Raw genomic sequence first — 24522 nt, forward strand, 5'->3', positions numbered from 1 at the left:
TTGCATATCAATTTATAATTATCTCATAGTTTTCATTTAAAAGTAATAAAACTAAAAGTTCTAAGCTTATTGTGATCACTTCACAATCATCATATCATGTACCTAAAACAAATACAATGTTATATGTCAATTCCAGGGGTGGTAAACAGTTGGTTTACAATTGTGAATATGAGAAAGTTTATTCTTGTACTAGTATTACTGTATTATTTTCCATATTAGTATTACTGTATTATTTTCCATATGAACAACTGTAAATGTACTTCTGCCCACCCCAGTATCTCTCAATTTTAAAAAATTATGGAATTCAGGCTTCCACTTGGCATCTAGAAAGCTGGAAAAAGCAATTATCCCACCATTACAACAAATTAAAAAGCTAGACAATCTTTGAAGTAGTGACTTCTCTTAAAGTAATCTGAAGGCTGAGATTGCAGGGTAACCAAATAACCTGAAATCTAAGAAAAGACAAACACATCAAAGTAGAGACAGGACATAAGTATAGGCTTACCTGAGGCAGATATTACCAAATGCTGTGTAATCTGGCAACAACAACAAAAAATCATCTAAAAGTTTTATCAAATTGCTAAAGGCGGGGTATGGGCTAGCTTGAGAATATAGAACCCCTGGGAGCACAAGAGAAATCTGCAACCACTTGCAGGTTCTTCTCCACAGACCTCATCAGTACTTTACAAGGCAGACTTGGGGGTGCAGGATGAAGGTTCTGAGAAAGCCATCTTTCGGATGAAGGCCTGAAAGAGAACAGCCGATATAAGAAAAGCAAAAAGTCCCCCCCTCCCCCATCTCCCCTAAAGAAGACAAACCAAGTTTCTGGGACAAGAACAGCAAACCTTATCACCTTTAGGGCACTGATGGACCCACTGCAGCTGCGGGAAGGAAACTGAAATAAACTTAATCCTGGGAGAGGGGCAGGAAATACATCATGGTGCAGATCCTCAGTGATACCTTGTCACTGGGGGCAGGGAAGGACTGAGGTCCCACACTGATATCCAAGGACATAGTGCCTGCCTGTGAGGCTGAATTAGGACAGCAGAGAACGCCCCTCTGCCCTCTGCCCTCCCTACCACCAGTAACAAGTAAAAGCAGTCAAAGAATATATTTGAGTGGCACACAAGTACATAAAGGTGTTCAACAGTCATTAGGGAAATGCAAGTTAAAATTTCAGTAATACACTACACACTTCTTACAATGGCTAAAATTAAAAAGATTTTTTTTGACAATCCTAAGTGCTTGCAAGGATATGACCTAACCATAACTCCCTCACACTGTCCATGTAAGCTAAAAATTGCACAGCCACTTTGGAAACCAGTTTGTCAGTTTCTTATAAAGTAGAATGAACACTTGCCACCTGACCCAGCAATCCCACTTCTAAGTATGTAACCAAGTGAAATGAAAACTTATGTTCACCCATACACACAAAAAAAACTTTACATGCATGTTTATGGTGGCTTTATTCACAACCACCCAAACTGGAAGAAATCCAACTGTCCCTTAACTGGGGAATGGATAAACAATATGGTACATCCATCCATTCAATGAAACACTAATGAGCAATAAAAAAGGAACAGTACATGTAACTGCACAGTTGAATCTCAGACGCATTATGCTAAGTGCAAGAAGCCAAAAACAAAAGGTTACATACTATATGATTCCATTTCTACAATCCTGTAAAGGACAAATTTATAGGGACAGAGAACAGACTGGGGGTTTCCAGACTTGACTCTACACATAATGATTCTGAACTAGTTGGAGAACATCAGCACCTTCAGAAGAGTGTTAGAAATGAATACAGTCATAATGTCTGCTGCGTAGGATGACAACTACGCCCCACAATTCTGTGGTCCAGAAACAGGCCTAATGAGAACCCAACAGACAAGTGGGCAACGAGGCGATGTGAACACTGGGCAGCACGGGAGTGGCGCGGAACGTGGCAGGGCCGGGGCCTCACCGGCGTCCCCCGCAGGCGGGCGATCTGGACGGGGACTTGGCCTTGCGCAGGAAGGCGGGGGCTTCACTCCTGCCTGGTCCCGGGCGGCCCCCGCAGCGCTGGGCGGCTCTCGGAGCCCGGGCACGGCGGCTGCCGAGCGCGCACCGCGAGTGCGGGAGCCCGAGGCTGCGACGCGGAACGGCGGCGGGGCGCGGCCGCCGGGCCCGCGGGGAGGTGCGCGCGGAGCCGCCGACCGCGGACGGACCGGCGGGCAGGCCAGACGCGCCGCGGCGCCCGCTGCCTCACTCGGGGCCGGTGCGAGCGCCGCCGCTCCGGAGCCTCAGGCGGGCGGTGGGCTGCCCCCGCCGCCGCCGCCGCCGCCCGATGGCGAGGCTGCGGGACTGCCTGCCCCGCCTTATGGGCGCCATCCGGTCCCTGCTCTTCTGGTCCCTGGTCTACGGCTACTGCGGGCTCTGCGCCTCCATCTACCTGCTCAAACTTTTGTGGAGCATCGGCAAGGGACCCGCGCAGACCTTCCGGCGGGTCGCCCGGGAGCACCCGCCCGCGTGCCTGAACGACCCCTCCCTGGGTACCCACTGCTACGTGCGGGTCAAGGTGAGGGCCGGCGCCGGCGCGCAGGGTCGCGAGGGAACGTGACGGCCGGGAGGGCGGAGGGCGCGGGCCGCTCCTTCCCTGACGCCCGGCCCAGCGTCCCCTAGTGTCCCGGGCTCGCGGGGCGCGCGGGGGAGGGGCGGGGAGGGGGAGGGGGCGGCCGCGACGCCAGGGGGGCGGGAGGGGCGGAGGGGGGTCGGGACTGTCTGCGCGCGGCCGGGGGCGCGGCGGGGAGGAGTGAGGGAGACCGCCCGGGTTCCGAGGGAAGGCGAAGCTGTCTCCCGTCACCTTTTTGCCCTTTAGCGCTCAGATGGCTCTAGGGAATTGCCCCCGGCGGCGCCCTTACTGCCTCGGGAGCCTGTCCTTGCCCAGCTTTTAAAGATTGGAAGAGCAAACAGAATAAGTCATCGGAAAGCAGGAGTTTGCTCAGATCAGCAGGATGGAGCGCTCACAGATGACCTAAGCAGCGTGGAGTCATAACTAAATGCTGTGTGTCTGTGGAGAAGGAGGCCGGCTTAGGAAGCTGGAGACCAAAGGAATGGGAGAGAGTGAATGTGAGGCGCGCGTGCAGACCCCTGAGTGGCCCTGCTGGCCCCGCGCCTCCGCGCGGTCGCGCGCGATCCGCGTCGCGAGGCTCCAGGTGGCGCCCTGGGAGGCGCCCCGCAGTTTGGCGCACAGGCCTTTCCAAAGTAGCCTCGCGGGAGCGGACGTTGATGTCACCCAGTGGGGGCTCCTGTTAGGAGCTAGGTTGTCCCGCAGCTGGAGTTCAGGAGACGAAGGGGTATGGCTCTCCTACCATTATTCAGCCTGGGATTGGGGTGAGAGTTAAATGAGTTAATATTTGCAAACCACCGCCACCCACAAAAAGTCGAGTGTCTAGCGCATAGCAAGTGCAATAAAATAATTTGTTTACTAAACCCAATCATGTGCCCACAGCATTTTATCTTCCAAGGCAGAGTCAGATTTTTTTTCTTTATCCAACATGAGCAGGAAAATCAGTGTAAACATCGCCTGGAATTCCTCATAATGCCTTTCTTCTCACTGGCCACCTAGTTTCCCCAGCCCCGCCGGGCGTGGCTCAGCGGCTGAGCATCTACCTAGGATCCAGGAGACCGCGGTTTGAATCCCCGTCAAGGCACATGCCCCGGTTGTGGGTCATGCAGGAGGCAGCCCATCGATGACTCTCATCATTGATGTTTCTCTCTCTCTCTCTCTCCCTTCCTCTCTCTGAAATCAATAAAGAAAAAGCGTTTCCCCAGAGACACAGAACCAAGGGGTGGAAAGGACAATGACATGGGAAGGAGCACATGATGGGGATTCTAACCACAGCCCTACTCCCAACCCACTTCATGATCTGTGTTATTAACATCCTTAGGCCTTGGTTTCTAAATCTGCAGAAACGATGGGGTTGGATTAAATCAACTTTAAGATTTTTTTCATATCTGAAAATTCAGTTGTTTGGCCAACCTGGTGTAAAACCCAGCGTCCGTGCTCAGCTTTTGGTTCTTGGTTTCTTTCTTCACTTCCTTCTGAGGTTTTGTTTCTCTTTCTTGCCTTTTTCCTCTCTTCGGTTTGCTGTGTATTTGCTGCATCCTGTCTCATTCCTGTGCTTTCTGTTTCCCTTGGGCAGCCTTGTCTCCCACAGGCAGAGTGATCTTGAGCACTCAGAGCATTCTGCTGTTCCGAGTACACTGATGTGACATGAGGAGCAGGCAGCAAAGGGAACTGTGCACGCAACTCTCAACTTAAAATAAAAATGTGGGAAGGAGAGAACTAAAAATAAGGAAGGAGGTGTGAATTATATAACTGATGGCACAGCTCTTGACGGGCAAGCTGAGAAAAATACATGAGTAGGGGGTAAACATGGCAGGAATATAAATTCAGATCAGAATCATTTACATGTCTTGTAGAATTCGAATGAGATGAAATGTGACACAGCAGTAAGATGAAAGTCACAAATTGTGACATTGTTTCAGAAGCTCATAATATTCAAATTGATCTTGTTTGTAAATAGAGGAAGGGAAGGTACTGTAAAGGGAATGTTGACAAAAGTAAATCTGTTGCCCTAGCAAGTTTGGCTCAGTGATTAGAGCGTCAGCTGGGGGACTGACGGGTACTGGGTTCAGTTCTGGCCAAGGGCACATAGCTTGGTTGCAGGTGTGGGAGGCAGCCAATTGATGGGTCTCTCTCACATCGATGTTTCTCTCTCCCTCAAAAGCAATGGAAAAAATACCCTCAGGTGAAGATTAAAAAAAAAAAAAAAAGTAAATCTGTCAGTTTACCCTATTGATAAATCATGAAGTTTTTTCTTTTTGAAAATTAATAATATTTATTTTATTTCTTGATATTAAAAAATAATGCAAGTGAGTTTTTTTTAAATGAATTGAAATATTAAATGTATTGCTTTGACAATCAACACAAATCATGACTAAACTTTCATGTCCTCTATTTTCTACTGCAGGATTCGGGGTTACGATTTCATTATGTTGCTGCTGGAGAAAGAGGCAAACCACTTATGCTGCTTCTCCATGGATTCCCAGAGTTCTGGTAAACTTACCAACTAAATTCTTTTGCGTTAAAGGCTTAGAGTGTCACACATACAGGGACTTTATTAATAAATGCATTGAGGACGCTAATGTACTAGACATTGAAGAAAAGAAGGGGGGATGGCAAAACCCCACCTACCTCATCATTTTTCCAGAGTAAAAAGTCTTTGGATGCTTCTTCCTGAGCTTTTCCCACGTATAGATTTTTCTCCACTCTGGATTTACCTGCATAAATAAACCCAAGTCATTTTCACATTACACTTCTATTTTCTTCCATCTGGAGACAAGTTAATTAGGTGGTAAACAGCCCATGCAAATCAACATGTGTATGTAGACTCGGTTAGTGGAATGCTTGACATGATTGGCTCAGAGTAAAATGTAAGTCTGAAGCATTAGTCAAACCCGCATAAAGGAACATGGGCAGTGAATTCTGGCTCAGTCACTTACTTGCTGCAGGACCCTGCACACTCATCTACCGTACTCTTGCAGAGCTGTGAGGATAAAGAGCCTTTCACATGCCCCAGTGAACACTCAATAAATGTTCATTTTCTTCCTTCATTCCCATTCACTCAGCGTGGAGATTCATGGGCCAGTAACTAACATCCTCGATGCATTTATTCATAAAGCCCCTTTTATTCATAAAATATTAACTAAAGTGTATTAAGGTAATACCCCTTTCAGAGCTAGGTGCATTTTAAATCAGGACTTTGGATGACACAAAACCTTTAAAACTCTGAAGGAGGTAAATATGTCATTGTGGGCTTCTAGGTGTTAAGAGAAATAGTAAGGGAGAAATTTGGGGACAGGGCATTGCCTCAGACCTTTAAAAAAAATCATTTTCTTATTCTGCCCGAAGAAGATGATGATGGTGGTGATGGTGATAGTTAACATTTGCTGAGCATTTACTATGGGCCAGGTGCTCTTCTAAATGTTTTACACAGAACATCTCACTTAAGCCTCATAGCTACCCTTCTGAAATTGCCAGTGCCAGAAAGTGAGGCACACCTTGTTCTTGAACTTGAGAGCTGACCTCTGCTGCATGTCCTCGGGATATAGGAATGATAATGAGCTGGGAACATACATGGATTTTTACCCTTCAAATTTCATACCTTATGGAAACATTCAAAAGGGTTGATATTTAACTTTTTAGAAAGAAAAGATTTAAAGGTTGTTCCCTGTTTCTATCTCATACCAACCCCAATACTTGTCCGTGATTTTTTTCCTCCTGGGACTTGGCTTCTTTACACGTGAAACTATCTACATGAAGATAAAAATAAACAACCATTTGGTAATTGTTTCGAGGAGTTCTAGATAATAGCAGTGATACCATTTAATACAGGAACAGTGGTTGCTGTCACATTTTAAGAAATTATACTTTTGCACATTTTTCACTGTATTGTCCCATTGTTTACCCTTTATAAGAGCACTTTTGCAAAATAGAAATGCCTGGTGATTCTTGTACTTGTCATAAAGTCTTCAGTGAGTGGAACAGCCTAGGAGGTGCCCAGGACTGGTTCTTGGATATCAGTCCCATTTGCTCCTGCAAAGTCAAGTCTTGGATGTGTCCTAAAGGGATCTGGTCATTGTGATACATGGTTTAGTTTTGAAAAACAACTCCTAGAGATATTTTCACTCTGAAGAGCATAGATTAGGAAATATAAGCAGATCATAGGAACAAGTCTCTTCTATTCACCAAATCCACCATTTGTTACTCCAGCAAGAGCCTTGCTGTAATTTATTATTATTATTATTTTAACAATAAATTGATAAACAAAATAGAACCATAGACATGGAAGCATGAAACAGATCTCAGAGGGAAGGTGGGAAGGAGGGCAGGAAGAAATTGACCAAAGAACTTATAAGCATATATGCATAGCCCATGGACACAAACAACAGACAGGGGAAGGCCTTACTGTAATTTAAAACAACAATAACAAATCGCTGATAACTCCCTCAAATGGACTATATTGAATTCACTGAACTTTGCTAGCCATCAATCTGAAAGCTACCTAACTGTTCAGGGAGATTCCAGAAGCAACTACATAGATATTGCTGGTAATCAAAACCCTCTTACTATGTCATACCCAAACAAAGACCTCTATGTTAAGGCTTACTCTGTCTTTCTTTTCAATCAAATTGCTACTATTATCCATTATGGAGTTTAGTCAATTCCATTCAGGTGCTCCAATCAGGAAAAAGTCAATTCAAAGCAGAGTTTAGAACAAAGTTATTTTGGTTTTGTTTGTTTAAATTTTTATTGAATTAACTGGAGTGACATTGGTTAATAAAATCATATAGGTTAAAGGTGTGCAATTCTATAATACATCATCTATATATTGTATTGTGTGTTCACCACCCAAAGTCAGGTCTCCTTGCATCACCGTTTATCCCCCCTTTACCATCTTCTACCTTCCCCCACCCCCTTTCCCTCTGATAATCATCATACTGTTGTCTGTATTATGATTTGTTTTTGTTTTAGTTTTTTTTTTGCTTAGTCCCTTCACTTTTTTCACCCAGCCCCACAATGTCCCTTCCCCTCTAACAGCTGTTAGTCTGTTCTCTGTATCTATGAATCTGTTTCTACTTTGTTTGTTAGCTTATTTTGTTCGTTAGAGTCTACATGCAAGTGAAATCACATGGTATTGTCTTTCTCTGACTGGCTTATTTCACTTAGCATAATACTCTCCAGGTCCATCCAGGCTGTCACAAAAGGTAAGATTTCCTTTTTTATGCTGAGTAGTATTCCATGGTGTACATGTACCACTGATTTTTTATCCACTCATCATCTACTGATGGGCACTTGGGCTGCTTCCAAATCTTGGCTATTGTAAATACCGCAATGAACATAGGTACATACATTCTTTTGAATCAGTGTTTCAGGTTTCCTCAGATATATCCCTAGAAGTGGATAGGAAGAATTAACATCATTAAAATGTTCATACTACCCAAAGCAATGTACAGATTCAACACAATTTCTATCAAGATACCAATGGCATATTTCACATAACTAGAACAAATATTTCACAAATGTATATGGAACCATGAAAAACCCCGAATAGCAACAGCAATCTTGAGAAAGAAGAACAAAGTTGGAGGAATCATGCTACCTGATATCAAACTATACTACAAGGCCATAGTAATCAAAACAGCATGGTACTGGCATAAAAACAGACATATAGATCAATGGAACCAACTAGAGAGCCCAGAAATAAACCCATACCTATATAACCAATTAATATTTGACAAAGGAGTCAAGAACATACAATGAGGTAAAGACAGTCTATTCAATAAATGGTGCTGGGAAAATTGGACAGATACGTGCAAAAAAGATGAAACTAGACCACCTTCTTACACCATACACAAGAATAAACTCAAAATGGGTTAAAGACTTAAATGTAAGATTCAAAATCATAAAAATACAAGAAGAAAACATAGGCAGTAAGATCTCAGGCATTTCTCATAGTAGTATTTTTTCTGATATATCTCCTAGGCAAGGGAAACAGAAGAAAAAATAAACAAATGAGACTACATCAAACTAGAGTTATTGCACAGCAAAGGAAACCACTGACAAAATGAAAAGACAACCCACTGAATGGGAGAACATATTCACCAATGATACATCCAATAAGGGGTTAATATCCAAAATTTATAAAGGACTTATACAACTCACCACCAAAAAACATACAATCCAATTAAAAATGGGGAAAGAACCTGAATAGACACTTCTCCAAAGAAGACATACAGTTGGCCAATAGACATATGAAAAGAAACTCAGCTTCACTAATCATCAGAGAAAAGCAAATTAAAACCACAATGACATATTACCTCACACCTGTGAGAATGGCTACCATTAGTAAATCAACAAACAACAAGGATTTTGAGAAAAGGGAACCATCCTGCACTGTTGGTGGGAATGCAGATTGGTGCAGCTACTGTGGAAAGCAGTATGGAGTTATCTCAAAAAATTAAAAATGGAACTGCCATAACCCAGCAATTCCACTTCTGAAAGCAAAGCTATTTAAGCCACTTCAGGTCTGTCTCTTGGGCTTTGTCTTCTCTTTTTCCAAAAGCCCCTTTTCTCTTGCATTTCTCTCTTCTTTGAAAGCCAAGAAACTTTTCCTGGCATTTTAAACCAATTTCAATACATTATAAATATAAATATTATTCCTCTATTAATCAAGTTTGGCCTCAATACACAAGAAATTATAATCTTATTTGTAGATCAAGTAGGTCAGACTATTTGACACAATGAAAGCAAAGTAATGGTAAATTGGCAATGTGTGTAAAAGTGCTTTTTAAACAGAAAAGCATTATCTGCATTTATTATCATTACCTAAGAATAGCCATTTGAGAATTGGTGACATTGAATACAGGCTGCCCCCCCCCCCAAATGTACACAGACTTTAACCGCTGAAACCTCAATTTTGAAAATGAAATGTGCCTTTATAGTTATTCAAAGTGTGTGTATACATTTTGGGGGGACCCCTTCTATATACTATTAGATGTTACACAGAAACAACAAAATCCTGGGTCTTCTTTTTTAAAATCTTTTTTAATATATCTTTATTGATTTCAGAGAGAGGAAAGGAGAGGAAGAGAGAGGTAGAAACATCAATAACGACAGAGTCATTGATCAAGCCCACAACCCGGGCATGCGCCCTGACCGGGAATCAAACCCTGATCGCCTGGATCCTAGGTCGATGCTCAACCGCTGAGCCACGCCCAGCCAGGCTTCTTTTTTAAAATCTTAAAGAAACATCAAACAAGACACACATCTGTGAGACCTTTATCTAAATTAACACCAAATAAAGCTGTTTGCCAAGAGATGATTTTTCTCCCGCTCTCTCCCTGCCACAATTTGCATCGCTTTTAAAAATATTCCGAGCTGATGCAGGCGATTTCTTTGAGTCGTTTTCATCACCAGCTGCATGGAATGCACTTGTCATTATTCAAGTGCTGAGGCAAATGAGGGCCCTTCATACACACAGCTGAGCAGAGGCTGATGACAGCTGCCTCTTCTCTGCTGTGAAGGGGAAAGGACATTCTACATCTGAAAATGGCTAGCCTGGGAAACGTAATGTAGCCTCCTTATGTTAAGTGTAATAACGAGGAAAAGGGTTGCTTTTAAAAGAGTTCTCTGCTATTACCGAAAGCTACCAGAAAAAAAAAAAGTGGATGAAAATAGCTCATCTTGTTTATTTGTATTATTTTCAGGAGTTACTGATTTTGCAATATGTCTCATTCTTGCATCAAAGGGTTTTTTTTTTAATCATATGAATGACATACCCATCAGTCTATCACTGGTGTTATTTCTTTTCCAGTTAAAAGTGTAAATCAAATATGCTTTTTTTATGATCTTCAGGAATATTACATTTAAAAAGTATTCTTTTGCAGTTTATTAAGATACCAGTTGCCCTATTTCTTAGAAATGTTTAAGATATTGTTTAACTCCACTCATTGATAATGGCAATAAATTTATTTGTAAGGCAATTTTAATTACTAATATAATAGTGAAATATGCAGGTATTATGTTTACATAATATCTAATATAATTTTAAATGTAAAATATTGTGGAATTGTACACATTATTTTGAATCAAATTTCTACCTTGAAATCACTAATTAAGTGAATTCTGAATGAAGACACAGATACTTAAGATATTAAAACAATGAACATTTTAGCTGGGGCTGGATGAAAAAGGTGAAGAGATTAAGAAGTACAGGTTGGGCCCTGGCAGATGTGGCTCAGTTGGTTGGAGGGTCGTCCTGTACATAAAAAGTGGTGGATTCAATTCCCGGTCAGGGCACATACTCAGGTTTCAGGTTCAATTGCTCCCTGGTCAGGGTGCATGAGGGAGGCAGCTGAGCAATGTTTCTCTCTCTCTAAAAAATAAAAATAAAAATCAATAAATCTTTTTAAAAAGAGAACAGATTGGTAGTTACAATATAGTCACAGGGATAGAAAATACAGCATAAGGAATTAGTCAGTAATGTTACAATTACTATGTACAGTGCCAGGTGGGTATTGGAAACATCGCTGGGGGGGGGGTCCACTTTGTAAAGTGTGTGATTGTCTAAGCACTATACTGTCTACCTGAAACCAATGCAAAATAATATTGAAAGTAAATGGTAATTGAAAAATAAAACAATGCACATTTTAATAGAAATTGAATATAAATTTCCCTACAGGAACTTGGGAACTTTAGTTGACATTGTCTCAAGCACTATGATGATTCAGTGCTTTTATTTGTTTGTGGTTTCACTTTTTATACAAATCTCTATTGAGCACTTACATGGTCTAGATATTCTTCCAGACAATTCAGGGAGCTCACAATCGAGCAGAAGCACCAGAGGCCAACAAATCTTTATAAAACACATGCCCAGTGTACTGAAGTGTGTGTGTACAGTTGGGAGAGGATAGAAGGGACCCACCCAGCCCTCCTGGGAAGTCTCCCGAGGAGAAGATTCCCAGGGTGAGGAGGAGTTCTGTGAGTGAAGGTCGGGGATTTGGGGGAGTAGGGAAATGATGGGGAGGGGTAATGTTTCAGACAAAGGAAATCACGTGAACTAAGTTATAAAAGCAAAAATCGATACTTTGTTTATTCACTGCAAGTGGCTTGGTGCCCCAGAGGCAGCAGGATTTAAATCCTGCTCTGGCTCTTTGCTAATTCTGTGACCTTTGGCACAGCGACTAACCTCCCCGCGCCTCGGCTTCTTCAGCTCAAGTGGGATGATAATAACCCCACTTCACAGGGTCGTTTTGCAGATCGGCGTTCCGGTACATGGAGCACTTAGTATCGCGCCGGACACGCGGTGAGAATGATGCAGATGCTAGCTAGTGCCTTTTGTTATGTATCGAGTGAGAGAGAGTAAAATAATCAGGCTGGGAGATTGGGTTTAGTCAAATCTTGGAGGTTTTGTCTGCCAGAATGAGCTTGGGTTTCACGTTATGAGTAATAGAGTGTCAAGAAAATATTTTAAGTGGGGAAATTACATGAGTTTGTGGTTTTGCTACATCACTTTGGTTTCGTAGAAGGAAGAACCTAAGAGGATGAAGTGGACACAGATGAGTCAATAGGTTGTTGCATTAATGGAGGCCTGAATTAAGGTAACGAGAGCAGGGATGGGCAGGAAAAGTGATTAAATAAATATTGAAGAGGTTAAATCTGCAGAACTATACTGATTGGGTGTAATGGATTATATAAAGAGAAGAGTTGTGCTTCAGTTACAAAGACATAAAAAAATCAATTCAAAATTTTAAGTAAGGCTAATAAGAAAATAATAATATCATATGTATTGACAGATGAATATCTTTAAGGAAACAAACTGCTTTATTTGTTTGTTACAATCCAGAGGCAAGATTAACACTATCACTATGGCCTAGCTAAGAAAGACACTTTTTATTAACATTTTCAAATCCAGCTTAATTGGTAATGATTTTACAGATTTTCATAAATCATAGATAGCCTAGTAATAGATCAAAGATTCTGTATCCATTCATAATTCCAAATATATGTCTGACACTCTTCCTGATAATGTCTGTTGATATAAAGTGGTTGATTTATTTTATTGGTCTTACTGGATTTTTTTCATTTTGCATTGGTTTATAATTTCAGATCACTGTGTTCACTTGCCTGTAGCACTCCAAAAGTCTTTTCAGACAATAATCTGCCATTTGACTAGTGTCAGATAATTTTTACACTGTGTTTCCATGAACAGATGTGCATGCAAATTTTTTAATGCATATTTTGAGTTCCATAACATAGTGAATCACTTTGAAAAATCCATGTCTTTTTCCCCCCGTTTGTTATCTAAAGTGATTTTGCTTGTTTGAAGAAAAAGCTTGTGGGTCTCTGTATTTAAATTAATTCTGCTATTAGGGAATATCTGGCCAGCGAGGCCTCTGGACTTGGCTATAGCAATATGGCCATTTTAATTGGTCAGTGCCAGTGCCATTTTGGTTGTTAAGTGTTTTTAATATCACGCTTGCTTGTACTCATGGTGTAGGATCTTCTCCACAGATGAATTTTGTTTTAGCAAGAAGAGGTTTATCTTAACCAGTTGTTTTATTGGATTCTTCAAGTCATAATCTTTCTGTAATCTTTGGACTTTTTCATTCATAAGTGGACTATTATTACTAAAAAACACTGAGCCCTATTTGCCAGTGGAGTTAGGTAAGTAAAATCTACCTTTAAGGGAAATAAATTTTCATCTCATAAATTTTTTCAGAGAATCAAGTGGTTCTACAATATAGAAGCATTTGTAGCTATAGATTCCCTGATAGCTGCACACATTTAAGAAAAGCTTAGAAAATTAATTTATTAAGTACATATATAAGTATATTACTTTTAGTATCTGATATTTTATAGTTTCTGTAAATACTGGTGCTTTGTTACACCCCACTGGAGCTGGTAAAAAAAATTTTAATAAAGAATATCAGTGCTTCCTTCTCAAACAGGTCTCTTCTTTCCTGCTCATACTCAGCTCTATAACCTTTCTTAAGATAAAGAATTTCTCATAGTTTTCTACTTAGGAAATTATAGTGTTACTATTTGTATTGGTTACTGTGGTATTTTTAATGTTTCTTATGTCCCGCAGGTATTCTTGGCGTCACCAGCTAAGGGAGTTTAAAAGTGAATACCGAGTAGTAGCGCTGGATTTGAGAGGCTATGGAGAAACAGATGCTCCCATTCATCGAGAGAATTATAAACTGGACTGCCTAATTACAGATATAAAGGATATCTTAGACTCTTTAGGTAGGTTACTTAAAAAATAGTATTCTTTTTAAGGGACTAACATTCAAGAAATTGTAAATTGATAACCGCATTTCCTGGGAGGATGCATTTTTCACCTACCTGGGTTGTTATCTGGATCCTGTCACCATGGTTTTGGGTTACAGACCAAAATGTTTACACCAGGAATTTAAAATAATACATCCAGAATAAGTATTCAATCCACCAGCCAAGAATGACTTTCAAAATTATTTTTAAAAATAGACCTAATGTTACTATTTTCCCCCCCAGAACTAATTATTGGAAATTTGAGTGTTATACTCAGAAAATTTGTCTTCAGAACCCACACCTAAATACTCATTTTAAAATGTTACAAGCTGCAGAAGCACTTGCATTATCTTACTTGTATTGATGAGTTAGTGCCACAGTAATATTATGTAACAAGCCACCCCAGACTCAATGGCATACAGCCACACCCATTGATTCCTATGCTCATGAATCTACAGAGCAACTGTAGGCTGGACACCTCTGGGTTTTTTCCCTCAGGCTGACCTGTAGGTCCAGCTGGGACTGGCTTCTCACTGTGAGTTGGACTGTAGCCCAAGCTAAAGGGGAGTAGCTACCTGGGGAAGCTCTTTTCCTGGCAGGGCAGACATGGTAAGAGGGTGAGCTGAGCTGCACATGCATATTTCAGGTCTCTACTGTCAGCCCTTTGGCCAAAGCAGGTCATATGGCTGAGCCCACAGTCCAGTCATACACCCATCGCAAGAGCAAAGCAAACCACACAGTCCAGCCTAACATCAAAGGGGCAGCAAAGTACACTCCCGTGGCAGTGGGGAGAGGGGAAGAGTAAATTTTTTTAAACAACAATCTAATCCACTGCATCCCTTTTGACTAAAACCCAGCAGTTACCACAGTATGTTAATGGATACTGTTCTTACAATTTAGTAAGAAATCCATGAAATCAAATTAAAGGCCCTTTCTACAATAATCGAATGAGAACATAGATCAGGCCAATGTTCTTAGAGCAGAAAAAAATGGATGAGTCTGGGGGGGGGGTCAATGCAATGTTGTCATTTAGTCTGATTAGAACAACATAGACTCAGAGAGACTTATTTCCAACAGCCATATTTCATTCATATTTTGTGGTAATTCAGCCAGACCTGGCCTGAATTTGTCATCATGCAATTTTCTAGGCAAATCAATAATAGAAACAAGATGTTTCTCTGTGTGTGTTATTAGGATAGTGGTGGGGTAATGGTAAAAATACTTACTTGAAAAAAATTAATTTTATGTACTGTAGGAATGAATTACAAGTTAATCTTACCCATCCATACAAAGGAAATCCTGTTGGAATCACTACTAATCAATACTTTAACTTAATTCAGATTACCATAATGATTACATGAAATGAAACTTGTATGTAATTGGTACTATAATTAAGACTTTCCACTAATTCAGTTTGATTTCACAGTTCCAAATTTACTGTGTTGAGTTGTAACATTGAATTTGTGAAGTTAGGGAGAAAATAGATGCTTCTTTGAGATACAGATTTACCAGGTGGACACAGATGGGACATTGATGATTTTACTGTAACTAGAAATTTTCCAGCATTCAAAAATAGCTCGAATAATGTTGCTTATGACAACCTAATTATGTGTAGCCTTAATCATGGTTTCCAAACTATTACAGATTAAAATATATTTATATTCCTGGGAGAGATTCTGAATTTGTAGGTCTAGAGTGGAGCCTGGGCATCTGAGTTTTCCAAAAAGCTACCTAGGTGATTCTGACATACATACAGGTTTTGGAAATACCAAACTCAGTATCTGCACAAAGTGAATCACTAGGGTTGAATAGTGGAAAGATTAGCTTCAGAAGTGAACCTCTTTTATGTGAGTTAATGACACACCCACCTGTTTCTTTTCAATGATGTCAACATTATTTCTTGATTATAGGGTATAGCAAATGTGTTCTTATTGGCCACGACTGGGGGGGCATGATCGCTTGGCTGATTGCCATCTGTTATCCTGAAATGGTGATGAAGCTTATTGTTATTAACTTCCCTCATCCAAATATATTTACAGGTGAGTTTAAGTTTCCATTAAAGCATCTTTGCCAGCATGACAATTCACTGTTGTCATTGACACTTTGGATTAAAAACAGCAAAATTTGGTTAACATTTTTTAAATTAAATTACTAAAATATGATATTAGCCTATGACTATGTGCTTTAAATATTTACTATTTAGAGTCTCTAAGAAACAGTAGCTTCATACTTTCTCGCATAATTTTGTTTCTTTTTAGAAAACATTTTACTGTTAACTTGGGGAGGGATAAAGGGAAGATGCAGTAACATTACTTTGATGGTAATGGATCTTGACAGCCTAGAAATAAGCTCTCCTCTTGCCTGACAGCTTTGGCTATCAGGAATGGCAGGATTTTTTAAAGCAACAGTTCTCAAATTTTTGGTCTCAGGACTCCTTTATATCTTAAAAATTATTGAAGACCCATTGAGCTTTTGTTTAGATGGATTATACCTATAAATGTTCACAGTATTGGAAATTTAAAATAAGACTTTAAAAAAAATTTATGTATGAATTTATGAAAAATAACTTCAGTACATGTTAACATAAAATTTTAATGAAAACTAGCTACATCTTTCAAAACAAAAATTTTAGTGAGAATAGTGTCATTGTTTTACATATTTGCAAACCTCTTTAATTCTTGGCTTAATAGAAGGCAGCTAGATTCTCAGATCTGCTTCTGCATTCAGTCTGTTGCAATATGTTGTTTGAATTGAAGTATATGAAGAAATCTGGTCTCACACAGATTTGTAATTGGAAGAGGGGGGAATATTTTAATAGCCTTTTCAGATAACTGGATTTTCTTTAACACTACATAAAAGTCAAAAATTGGTGGTCTTTTAAAGGTTAGTAACAATGTGAAATCTGATGTCATATTAATGAACTTTTTGTACTGTTATGTTAAAATCCATTGGTATTTCTAGCCCTTTGAATGGATTTTTCTACCCATGTATGATTTTGCATCATCATGTGTTGGAAGATATTGGTTGAGTTATGCCGATCTTCCATAATTTGACACATTTCATTATATGATATCAAAGAATCACATTCATTAATATCACCCCAATTTCATTTTTTCAAAAAGCCATTAAGTGTTCCAAAGCCATCAAGCTCACAGCAGCAGATACAAGTTTCCAAAATTCTAATTTTCAGTTGACAGTTTGAATATTATCATTGGCAACAAATACTGTTGTTTTCCCTCAAGTGAAAGGCTTGCTTTGTTCATTTTTAAGAGTCAATCTGCCAAATACCCAAGTCTGATAATAGTTTGTTAGTTATCCTTTCAAGTAAAAATGGTGTTCCATAAAAATGCAACTTATCAACTCAAACAATTGCACAAGTGCTTTTCCTCAAGACAGCCTTTGTATCTGGGTGTGCACAGAACTGCTTGTATGTACTTGCTATTTCACCACAATATTAAAAAGACAGGTACTCAAAGGTTGAAATATAAAATAACTTTTGCTGTTTCAACGAGGACATTCTTAAGTAAAACTGGCATTTAGTTGTATGTGTTTATTTGCTTATTGCAAGTATGTGGTAGTGCAGAATATTGTCACTACCAGTATTGTTTAGTGTCACTGCCTTGATTGTGCTCAGGCAGCGATGCTGGACTCTACCGTGGCTTTCGTACCATCAGTGCAAATGTCAGCAAAATGAGAAACGCTGATAGTGTCTTAGTTTTGTTATGAAATTGTTTTGATCACCTGGATTCCTTTAAAGGGTCTTGGGGATTCCCAGGGATGTACAGGGACTGTACTTTGAGCACCTCTGCTATAAAGGGAATTCATAAAATCTTAAAAGTGATTAAAGACTAGAGACCTGTGAATCATGCTTTTTTTTTATTTGGTTTGGGCAGAAATTACAATTTTTTCCTCTTTAGCCTTCTCACATTTTCTGGGGTTCAGGTACTGCTACAACCTACGGCAGCCTCTGGGGAACAAAAAATTCAGAACATATTTCTGTTTCCTCCTCAAAATTGAGCAGGTAATCGAGAAAGGGACCATGACTACCTAAATGTTTTATATTATGAGTGTAAGAGCTGAATTTTTAGATACATATCCAGTTGACCAATCTCTGTTACAGCGATAGGATGGATGCTTAGGATTCAAATGTCAAACTGAGATACATCGTGTTTTTCTCAGTTGCATTAGTCAGCAGAAGTCTAGCTACATGCTTGTTCGATTGACCAGGACCCTAGACTAAATGTTATTTTGGATAAACTGTAATTGGTTGTTTCAGCAAAAACATACTTGGGATATTTCTGAAACAATTTCATCAATGAGTTTAATTCCAATCAGATCAATATGCTTATAATTGTTTTGATATCTCTTAATGCAGGGCTGAAAAAATCTTGTTCAGTGATGACGATGCTCCGCTTACCTGAGAATATGCACATTTAATATGTAGGATTTCATAACTTTCCAGTTTAAAACGTCAGTGTCTTCCCAAAGCATTTTAAATCCTTATCAATTTTGGCCCGACCTAGCCAGGCTTCTCTTTTCTTTCTGACTCATTTCATACCATCTCCCCCTAGTCATTCACGAAACACCAGCCACGTTAGCCTTCTCTCTGCTTCTTGAACGTGCCAGGCCCAGGACCTACTGACTGTTCTGGATGCTCCTCCTAGATCTTTGCATGGCTGATTCCTTCTTACCATTAAGGACTCAGCCCAGAGAAGCCTATTCTGACAACCTCTGTTACATTATGGTCCCTTCGTACCACCCAACTGGCACTCTTCATCAGATGACCTTGTTTTGTTTTCTTTATGGTATTATTGCTATCAAAATGATCTTTTAAGTATTTGTTACTTATTGTATAAGTTAATGAGAACATCTTTTGTCTTGTTCACTGCTAAATTCCCTCAAACACAGTAGATATTCAAACATTCATTGAATGAATGAATTTTCTGGGTACATGAGTGAATTTATAGGAAACACTTTTTTTCTGTTGAGGCCAAGTGGACAAGTTATTGAGATCAACCAATAAGGAGAACTTTTAAACAATGGAAAATTATCTCCCTGTGTATCCCTAGGAAAAGTGTTAGGTCACTGATCATGACCTTGAAAGAACGGCAGTGTTGTTTGGGTTTCCTGTTCCTTTCTGAGTCAAGACTTTATAAAGTGGAACTTTCTTTTTATTTAAATTGCTATAAATTTTCTAAATAACAGAAAGATCCATAATAAAGTAGAAGAACATAGGAATTGTTTCAAAGAGAAATACACAGAAATCCCTATTTGTGGATTCTTTTATGGGATCATCTCAAAGGTGAAGTTGCCTTAAAAAAGAAGTTCTATCAATAGTAACTAATTTATATTCCTTGGATAAGATCTAAACATGGCATTTTAATTTCAGAATATATTTTACGGCACCCTGCTCAGCTGTTCAAATCCAGCTATTATTACTTCTTCCAAATACCATGGTTCCCAGAATTTATGTTCTCAATAAATGATTTCAAGGTAAGTCATACATAGTGAAAGACGTTAACCAGTGCTATTGCAGTGATCATTTGCAATGTATACAACATCAAATCATTATACTGTACACCCAAAACTAATACTAATGTTATAAGTCAATTGTACCTCAATTTAAAAAAACACTGATGCCCCTAGAAGATGACAGAATTAAGAAGTTAAAAATATAGACTGAAGGACTAAAAAAAAAAAGAACTGGTCCTGCTCATGTTGTTTTGCTTTGCGTTTATTGTACGTCTGTCATATGCTGTGCACCGAGTTAGGCATTTCCTCCTGTGCAAAAGAAAAAAGGATATTTTAAATTAAAATCCATCCTTAAGAAAGAAAAATAGACAAATACCAAAACTTAATAAATGCTTCTAAGGCCTCATCAATAGGCTTACTTATTTTTAAAGTCTATGTTTGTATATTTGAATGCCTGGCTGTTCAGTTTTTTTGAGCGCCTGTGACCCTAGAGGAATACTTCTTTTTAGAAAGCATCCCACGGGGAGATGAGGGAATATGAATGCCTGGGGAGAGAGTTTGATAGCAGCAGAAGTTGAAGCCCTTGGAGTAAACAAAGCCCTGAAACAAAGTAAGCGTGCAGGTATTGGTGTACCATGTACACTGACACCAGGAGTCCTATGTAGAATCTATTTCTTGAGGTTTATTGAATGCTCCTTGTATGTCCAACATGGTGTTCGATATTTAGGGAGATTAAAAAAGGGACAGTATTATTTTACCTGAAAATACTTCAGCATGTATCTTTGATAGGTAAGGACGTTTTTTTTCCTTCACATAACTCCAATGCCATTATCAAACCTACCAAAATGAACAACTCTGTAATATCAATTACTGTCTCCCTTGTCTTTACACACTTCATTTGTTTGAATCAGGACCTAAACAAGGTCCACACATTGTATTTGGTTGTTATGACTTTGTAAATTATAACAGTTCCTTCTTTTTTTTAATTTTGAAAACAAAACTCCCCAGAAGACTAGACTATTTAAGATCTTACTTAAATTTTTAGTATGCTAGATGTTTCCTGAATGGGTCGTCTCCACAGTCATTATATACAGGGCTCTAAGAAGCCATAGGAATATACAGGCGCAGACTGAAGGGACAGGCTTATCTCCAACGCCTTGGAAAGGATTGTGTGTTATGGGCAGAGCCTTGTGCTCCCCTGTGCCACCTGGAGAGGGCCCACAAGAGTAACCTCCGGGAGTAGCCACATTGAGTTTCTGTTGTTTAACACAATTTTTTTATTGAAGAAATTTAGTCAAAATGTCCTGTAGTCATTTGATCTACATTTTGAATTTGGCTGACTTCTTCGTATTTAACTTGTTCTGCCAACCCTTGTTTTTCCTACTTCATAGATGTTACTGATCTAGAGGCTTGATTAGACTGTTTTAATTTCACAAGAATACTTTATAAGTGGTACTGTGTATCACTTAATGTATCACCTCAGGGAAGTACATAATGTCTATTTGTCTAAGTTTTAGTAATGCTAACACTGACCAGTGGGCTCACAAGTTGTCAACCTGTCCAAAATTTCCTAGCAACCTTTCACCAAATAATTTTAGCGTAACTTGACCATTACTGCCTAGGTCCATTATTTCATTAGGCTGTGCAAAATGGTGATTTTCTAATTCTCTCATATTTTCTGCTTTTATTAACTGGAATTCTTCTTTTTTCCTTTTATTAAATATCTTCCCAGAGTAATGAGTTGGTACCTTAGAAATCTACAGTGGTGACTAATAAGGGATTTTTTCATATCGTTATGAGCTCATGAAGTTGCTTTTTTATTTGTTTTTAAATGTTTTATATGTTTTTATTGATTTCAGAGAGAGGAAGGGAGAGGGAGAGAGAGAGATAGGAACATCAATGATGAGAGAGAATCATTGATCGGCCGCCTCCTGCACGCCCCCTACTGGGGATCAAGCTCGAAACCCAGGCACGTGCCCTGACTGGAATCAAACTGTGACCTCCTGGTTCATAGGTCGATGCTCAACCACTGAGCCATGCTGGCTAGCAGGGAAGTTTTTTTTTAATATTTGATATGTGTCCATCAATTACAGTCATTATTCTTTTTGGTACCCAAATTATCCCATATTAGGAAAGTGGAAATCCTTTCAGGTTGGCTCCTGTGTCCTTTTGGCAGAAGCACTTTAGTCAGTGATAGCTTGCTTCCATAATGACCTAGGTTTATCTTTTATTTTCTACCCCAGATCTGGGATCAGTCACTTATCAAAGGGACTCTAGCCCCTATTAGTAGGGAATGGCATTTTGAGACCACAATCTGGGTGTCCAGGTAATTATTGTTTTACTGGGTTTTCATTTCTTCTAGATCTTTCCACTGGACCAGATTTAGACACATATACAGGGTGTCCCAAAAATATATATACACACTTTGAATAATTATTAATTCCAATGGGTTAAATCTGAAAAGAAACATTGGAATTAATAATTATTCAAAGTGTGTATACAGTTACGATTTCTTACTCATATTTCCAAAGCAAATTTAAGACTACAGTGTTTTTACTTAACCTCTCTGGTTGTATATAAAACATTTGTATAGTTTCAAGTCAAAACTCTAAAACAAGGTGCATTCAGAGAGGTCTCGCTTGTTTACATTGTTTCTCTGTTTCCTCCCTCTCCCATAGAAGACCCTCCTAATTAGTTTTTGTTTCATCTTTTTATTCATTCTTTTTAAAAATATAAGAAAATATGTATATATTTGTCTCTCCCTTCTTACACAAAAGGTAATATACTATAAACAGAAGCCCTTTGCATCTTTCCCACCCTTGCTTTTTTTCTCTTAACATATCCTGGGGGTCACATCATTTCAGCATATAGAATATCTTTAACTTTTCTTGAAGTACTAAGAACACACAATACACCATTGTGTGGCTAAACCATAGTTTCTTCAACTAATCTCCTACTGATGGACATTTGATGTGTTTCCAGTCTTTTTTATTACAAATAATGCTGCAGTTAATTGCCTTATGTGTGTGTCATTTCATATTTTTGCAAGTGTATTTTGGGTTGAGGGATCTGCATTTTAAACAAGAATCCCAATATTCTGATGCAGGTGTCTTAGTTCCATACTTCGAAAAATGAGGTATAGAGCAGTGTTTTTCAAGTTGTGGGTGGGGATCCATTAGTGAGTCATGAAATCAATTTAGTGGTTTGCTGTGTGAATTATTAAAAATAAAGTAGAATAGCCCAGCTAGTGTTGCTCAGTGGCTGAGCATCAACCCAGGCACCAAGAGGTCCCCAGTTTGATTCCTGGTCAGGGCATATGCCCGGGTTGCAGGCTTGATCCCCAGTAAGGGGATGCAGGAGGCAACCGATCAGTGATGTTTCTCTCTCGTTGATGTTTTATCTCTCTATCCCTCTCCCTTCCTCTCTAAAATATCAATAAAAATATATTTTTAAAAAAAAATTAGAACAGAATTGAATTGAAAATATCAGTGCATGCTACATTAAGTTCTTTAAGCTTTTGTTTCAGAAATATATATGTAAAAGTATGAACTGGATCATGATGTAAAATTTGTCTGACTCTAGGCTATGGTACCAAAACACAAGCTCAAACAACTTTAGGGAGAGAACTGGTTGTCAGTAAATGGATGAACTACTACTGCTAGCTGGAATATTGGGGAAGACTTTAGGGTTGAGATAGTAGTTGAGGTTGGCCTTGTGGAATGTGAATCGGCACCAAGAAGACAGGATGCTTTTCATAAAGGTGAAGTGTGCATGGGGGTTGGAAGGGAATATTAGAAGTAAAGCCAACAAAGCAGAAATGTTTAAAATGTGTTTGTAAACAATGAAGTCTCCAACCTTTATGGAGCAGAAATGAGGAGTTGTCAACGCACACTGACCATCTTTATCGTTTTCTTTCAAAAGCCAAAGATCTAGTTTATTATTAGGTAACAGAAAAGCTTTAATTATTCTTCTTTCACTTAAATTAGGCTTTGAAACATCTGTTTACCAGTGATAGAACTGGCATTGGAAGAAAAGGATGTCGCTTAACAATGGAAGATCTTGAAGCTTATATTTATGTATTTTCCCAGCCTGGAGCATTAAGTGGTCCAATTAACCATTACCGAAATATCTTCAGGTCAGTATAATTTTTCTTCAGTTAAATAACATACTCATTCCCTAAAGAGCCAATACTGTATTTTTAATAAGTTTACCACTTATCAAACTCAAATAAAGTATTTTGATTTAGTAAGTTGAATAATCTTTTTTATGGAAAATTTCAAACATATGGAAAAGTAGAGAGTAGTATAATGGATCCCAGTAGAGCCGTCACTGGTTTTATCCGTAACTCTATTCACTTCATCTCTCCCTTTAGATTATTTGAATAGATGTCTACTTTTAGTTATATTTTTAATGATAATTTATTCATTCAAGAAATATTTATTAAGCGTTCTTTGTGTTATGACTGTGCCAGAACCCAGAGTATAACAACAAACAGGACAAGGTCCCTGATCTCTCAAAATTTATAGCCGAGTGGGAAAAACAGACATCAAGCAAATATTCACAGTAATGAGTACATGGTTATAAATTAATGTAAAGACTTGAAAGAAAGGGATGAGAACTGGAGAAATGATGTTTGAACAAAGAAATAAAGGATGAGTTAAGTATTGACTGGACCAACTTCGGGGTAGAGGAATTCCAGAAAAAGGAAACAGCTTGTGCCAAAGCTGTGTGGGAAGATGGAGGGTTGTAGGGGTTTTGTTTTTTTTGTTTTTTAAAATATATCTTTATTGATTTCAGAGAGAGGAAGGGAGAGGGAGAGAAACATCAATGATGAGAGAGTCATTGATCAGCTGCCTCCTGCACGCCCCCTACTGGGAACTGAGCCCGCAGCCAGGGCATGTGCCCTGACCGGGAATCGAACCCCTATCTGGATCCTAGGTCGATGCTCAACCACTGAGCCACGCCAGTCGGGCAGGGGTTGTGGTTTTAAGTAATACAATGAGGGCCAATGTGGCTGGAGCCTAGAAATGGAGAGTGGGAAGAAGAGAATGGAATGAGACTGCGTCCAAGAGGCAGGCAGCGTTGGTCACACAAAGCCAAGCAGACCGTAGTCAGGACTGAAGAGCCATGAAGGTGAAGCCAGTGAATGAGAGTTTCAAGCAGAAAAGTGA

General features: G+C 39.3%; 1 protein-coding gene and 1 non-coding gene across 2 annotated transcripts in view; one reads left to right on the plus strand and one right to left on the minus strand.

The window, feature by feature from the left end:
- The first annotated feature begins 2317 nt into the window (after positions 1-2317).
- Positions 2318-24522, plus strand: part of EPHX4 (epoxide hydrolase 4) — a 30249-nt gene continuing 8044 nt past the window's right edge. Inside the window, exons 1-6 of the mRNA XM_087820018.1 lie at positions 2318-2557; positions 5016-5101; positions 13698-13855; positions 15790-15918; positions 19269-19372; positions 23338-23486. Of these exons, the coding sequence (XP_087676144.1) occupies positions 2327-2557; positions 5016-5101; positions 13698-13855; positions 15790-15918; positions 19269-19372; positions 23338-23486 (857 nt within the window). The 5' untranslated portion in view covers positions 2318-2326. The remainder of the gene's footprint in view (positions 2558-5015; positions 5102-13697; positions 13856-15789; positions 15919-19268; positions 19373-23337; positions 23487-24522) is intronic.
- Positions 20403-20603, minus strand: LOC148092477 (small nucleolar RNA SNORA73 family). Its single transcript, XR_015715078.1, has one exon. It is a non-coding gene; the product is annotated as a small nucleolar RNA SNORA73 family (small nucleolar RNA).

Source organism: Miniopterus natalensis, chromosome 9 (genome assembly GCF_054644295.1).
Source record: "Miniopterus natalensis isolate mMinNat1 chromosome 9, mMinNat1.hap1, whole genome shotgun sequence".
Lineage (NCBI taxonomy): Eukaryota > Metazoa > Chordata > Mammalia > Chiroptera > Miniopteridae > Miniopterus > Miniopterus natalensis.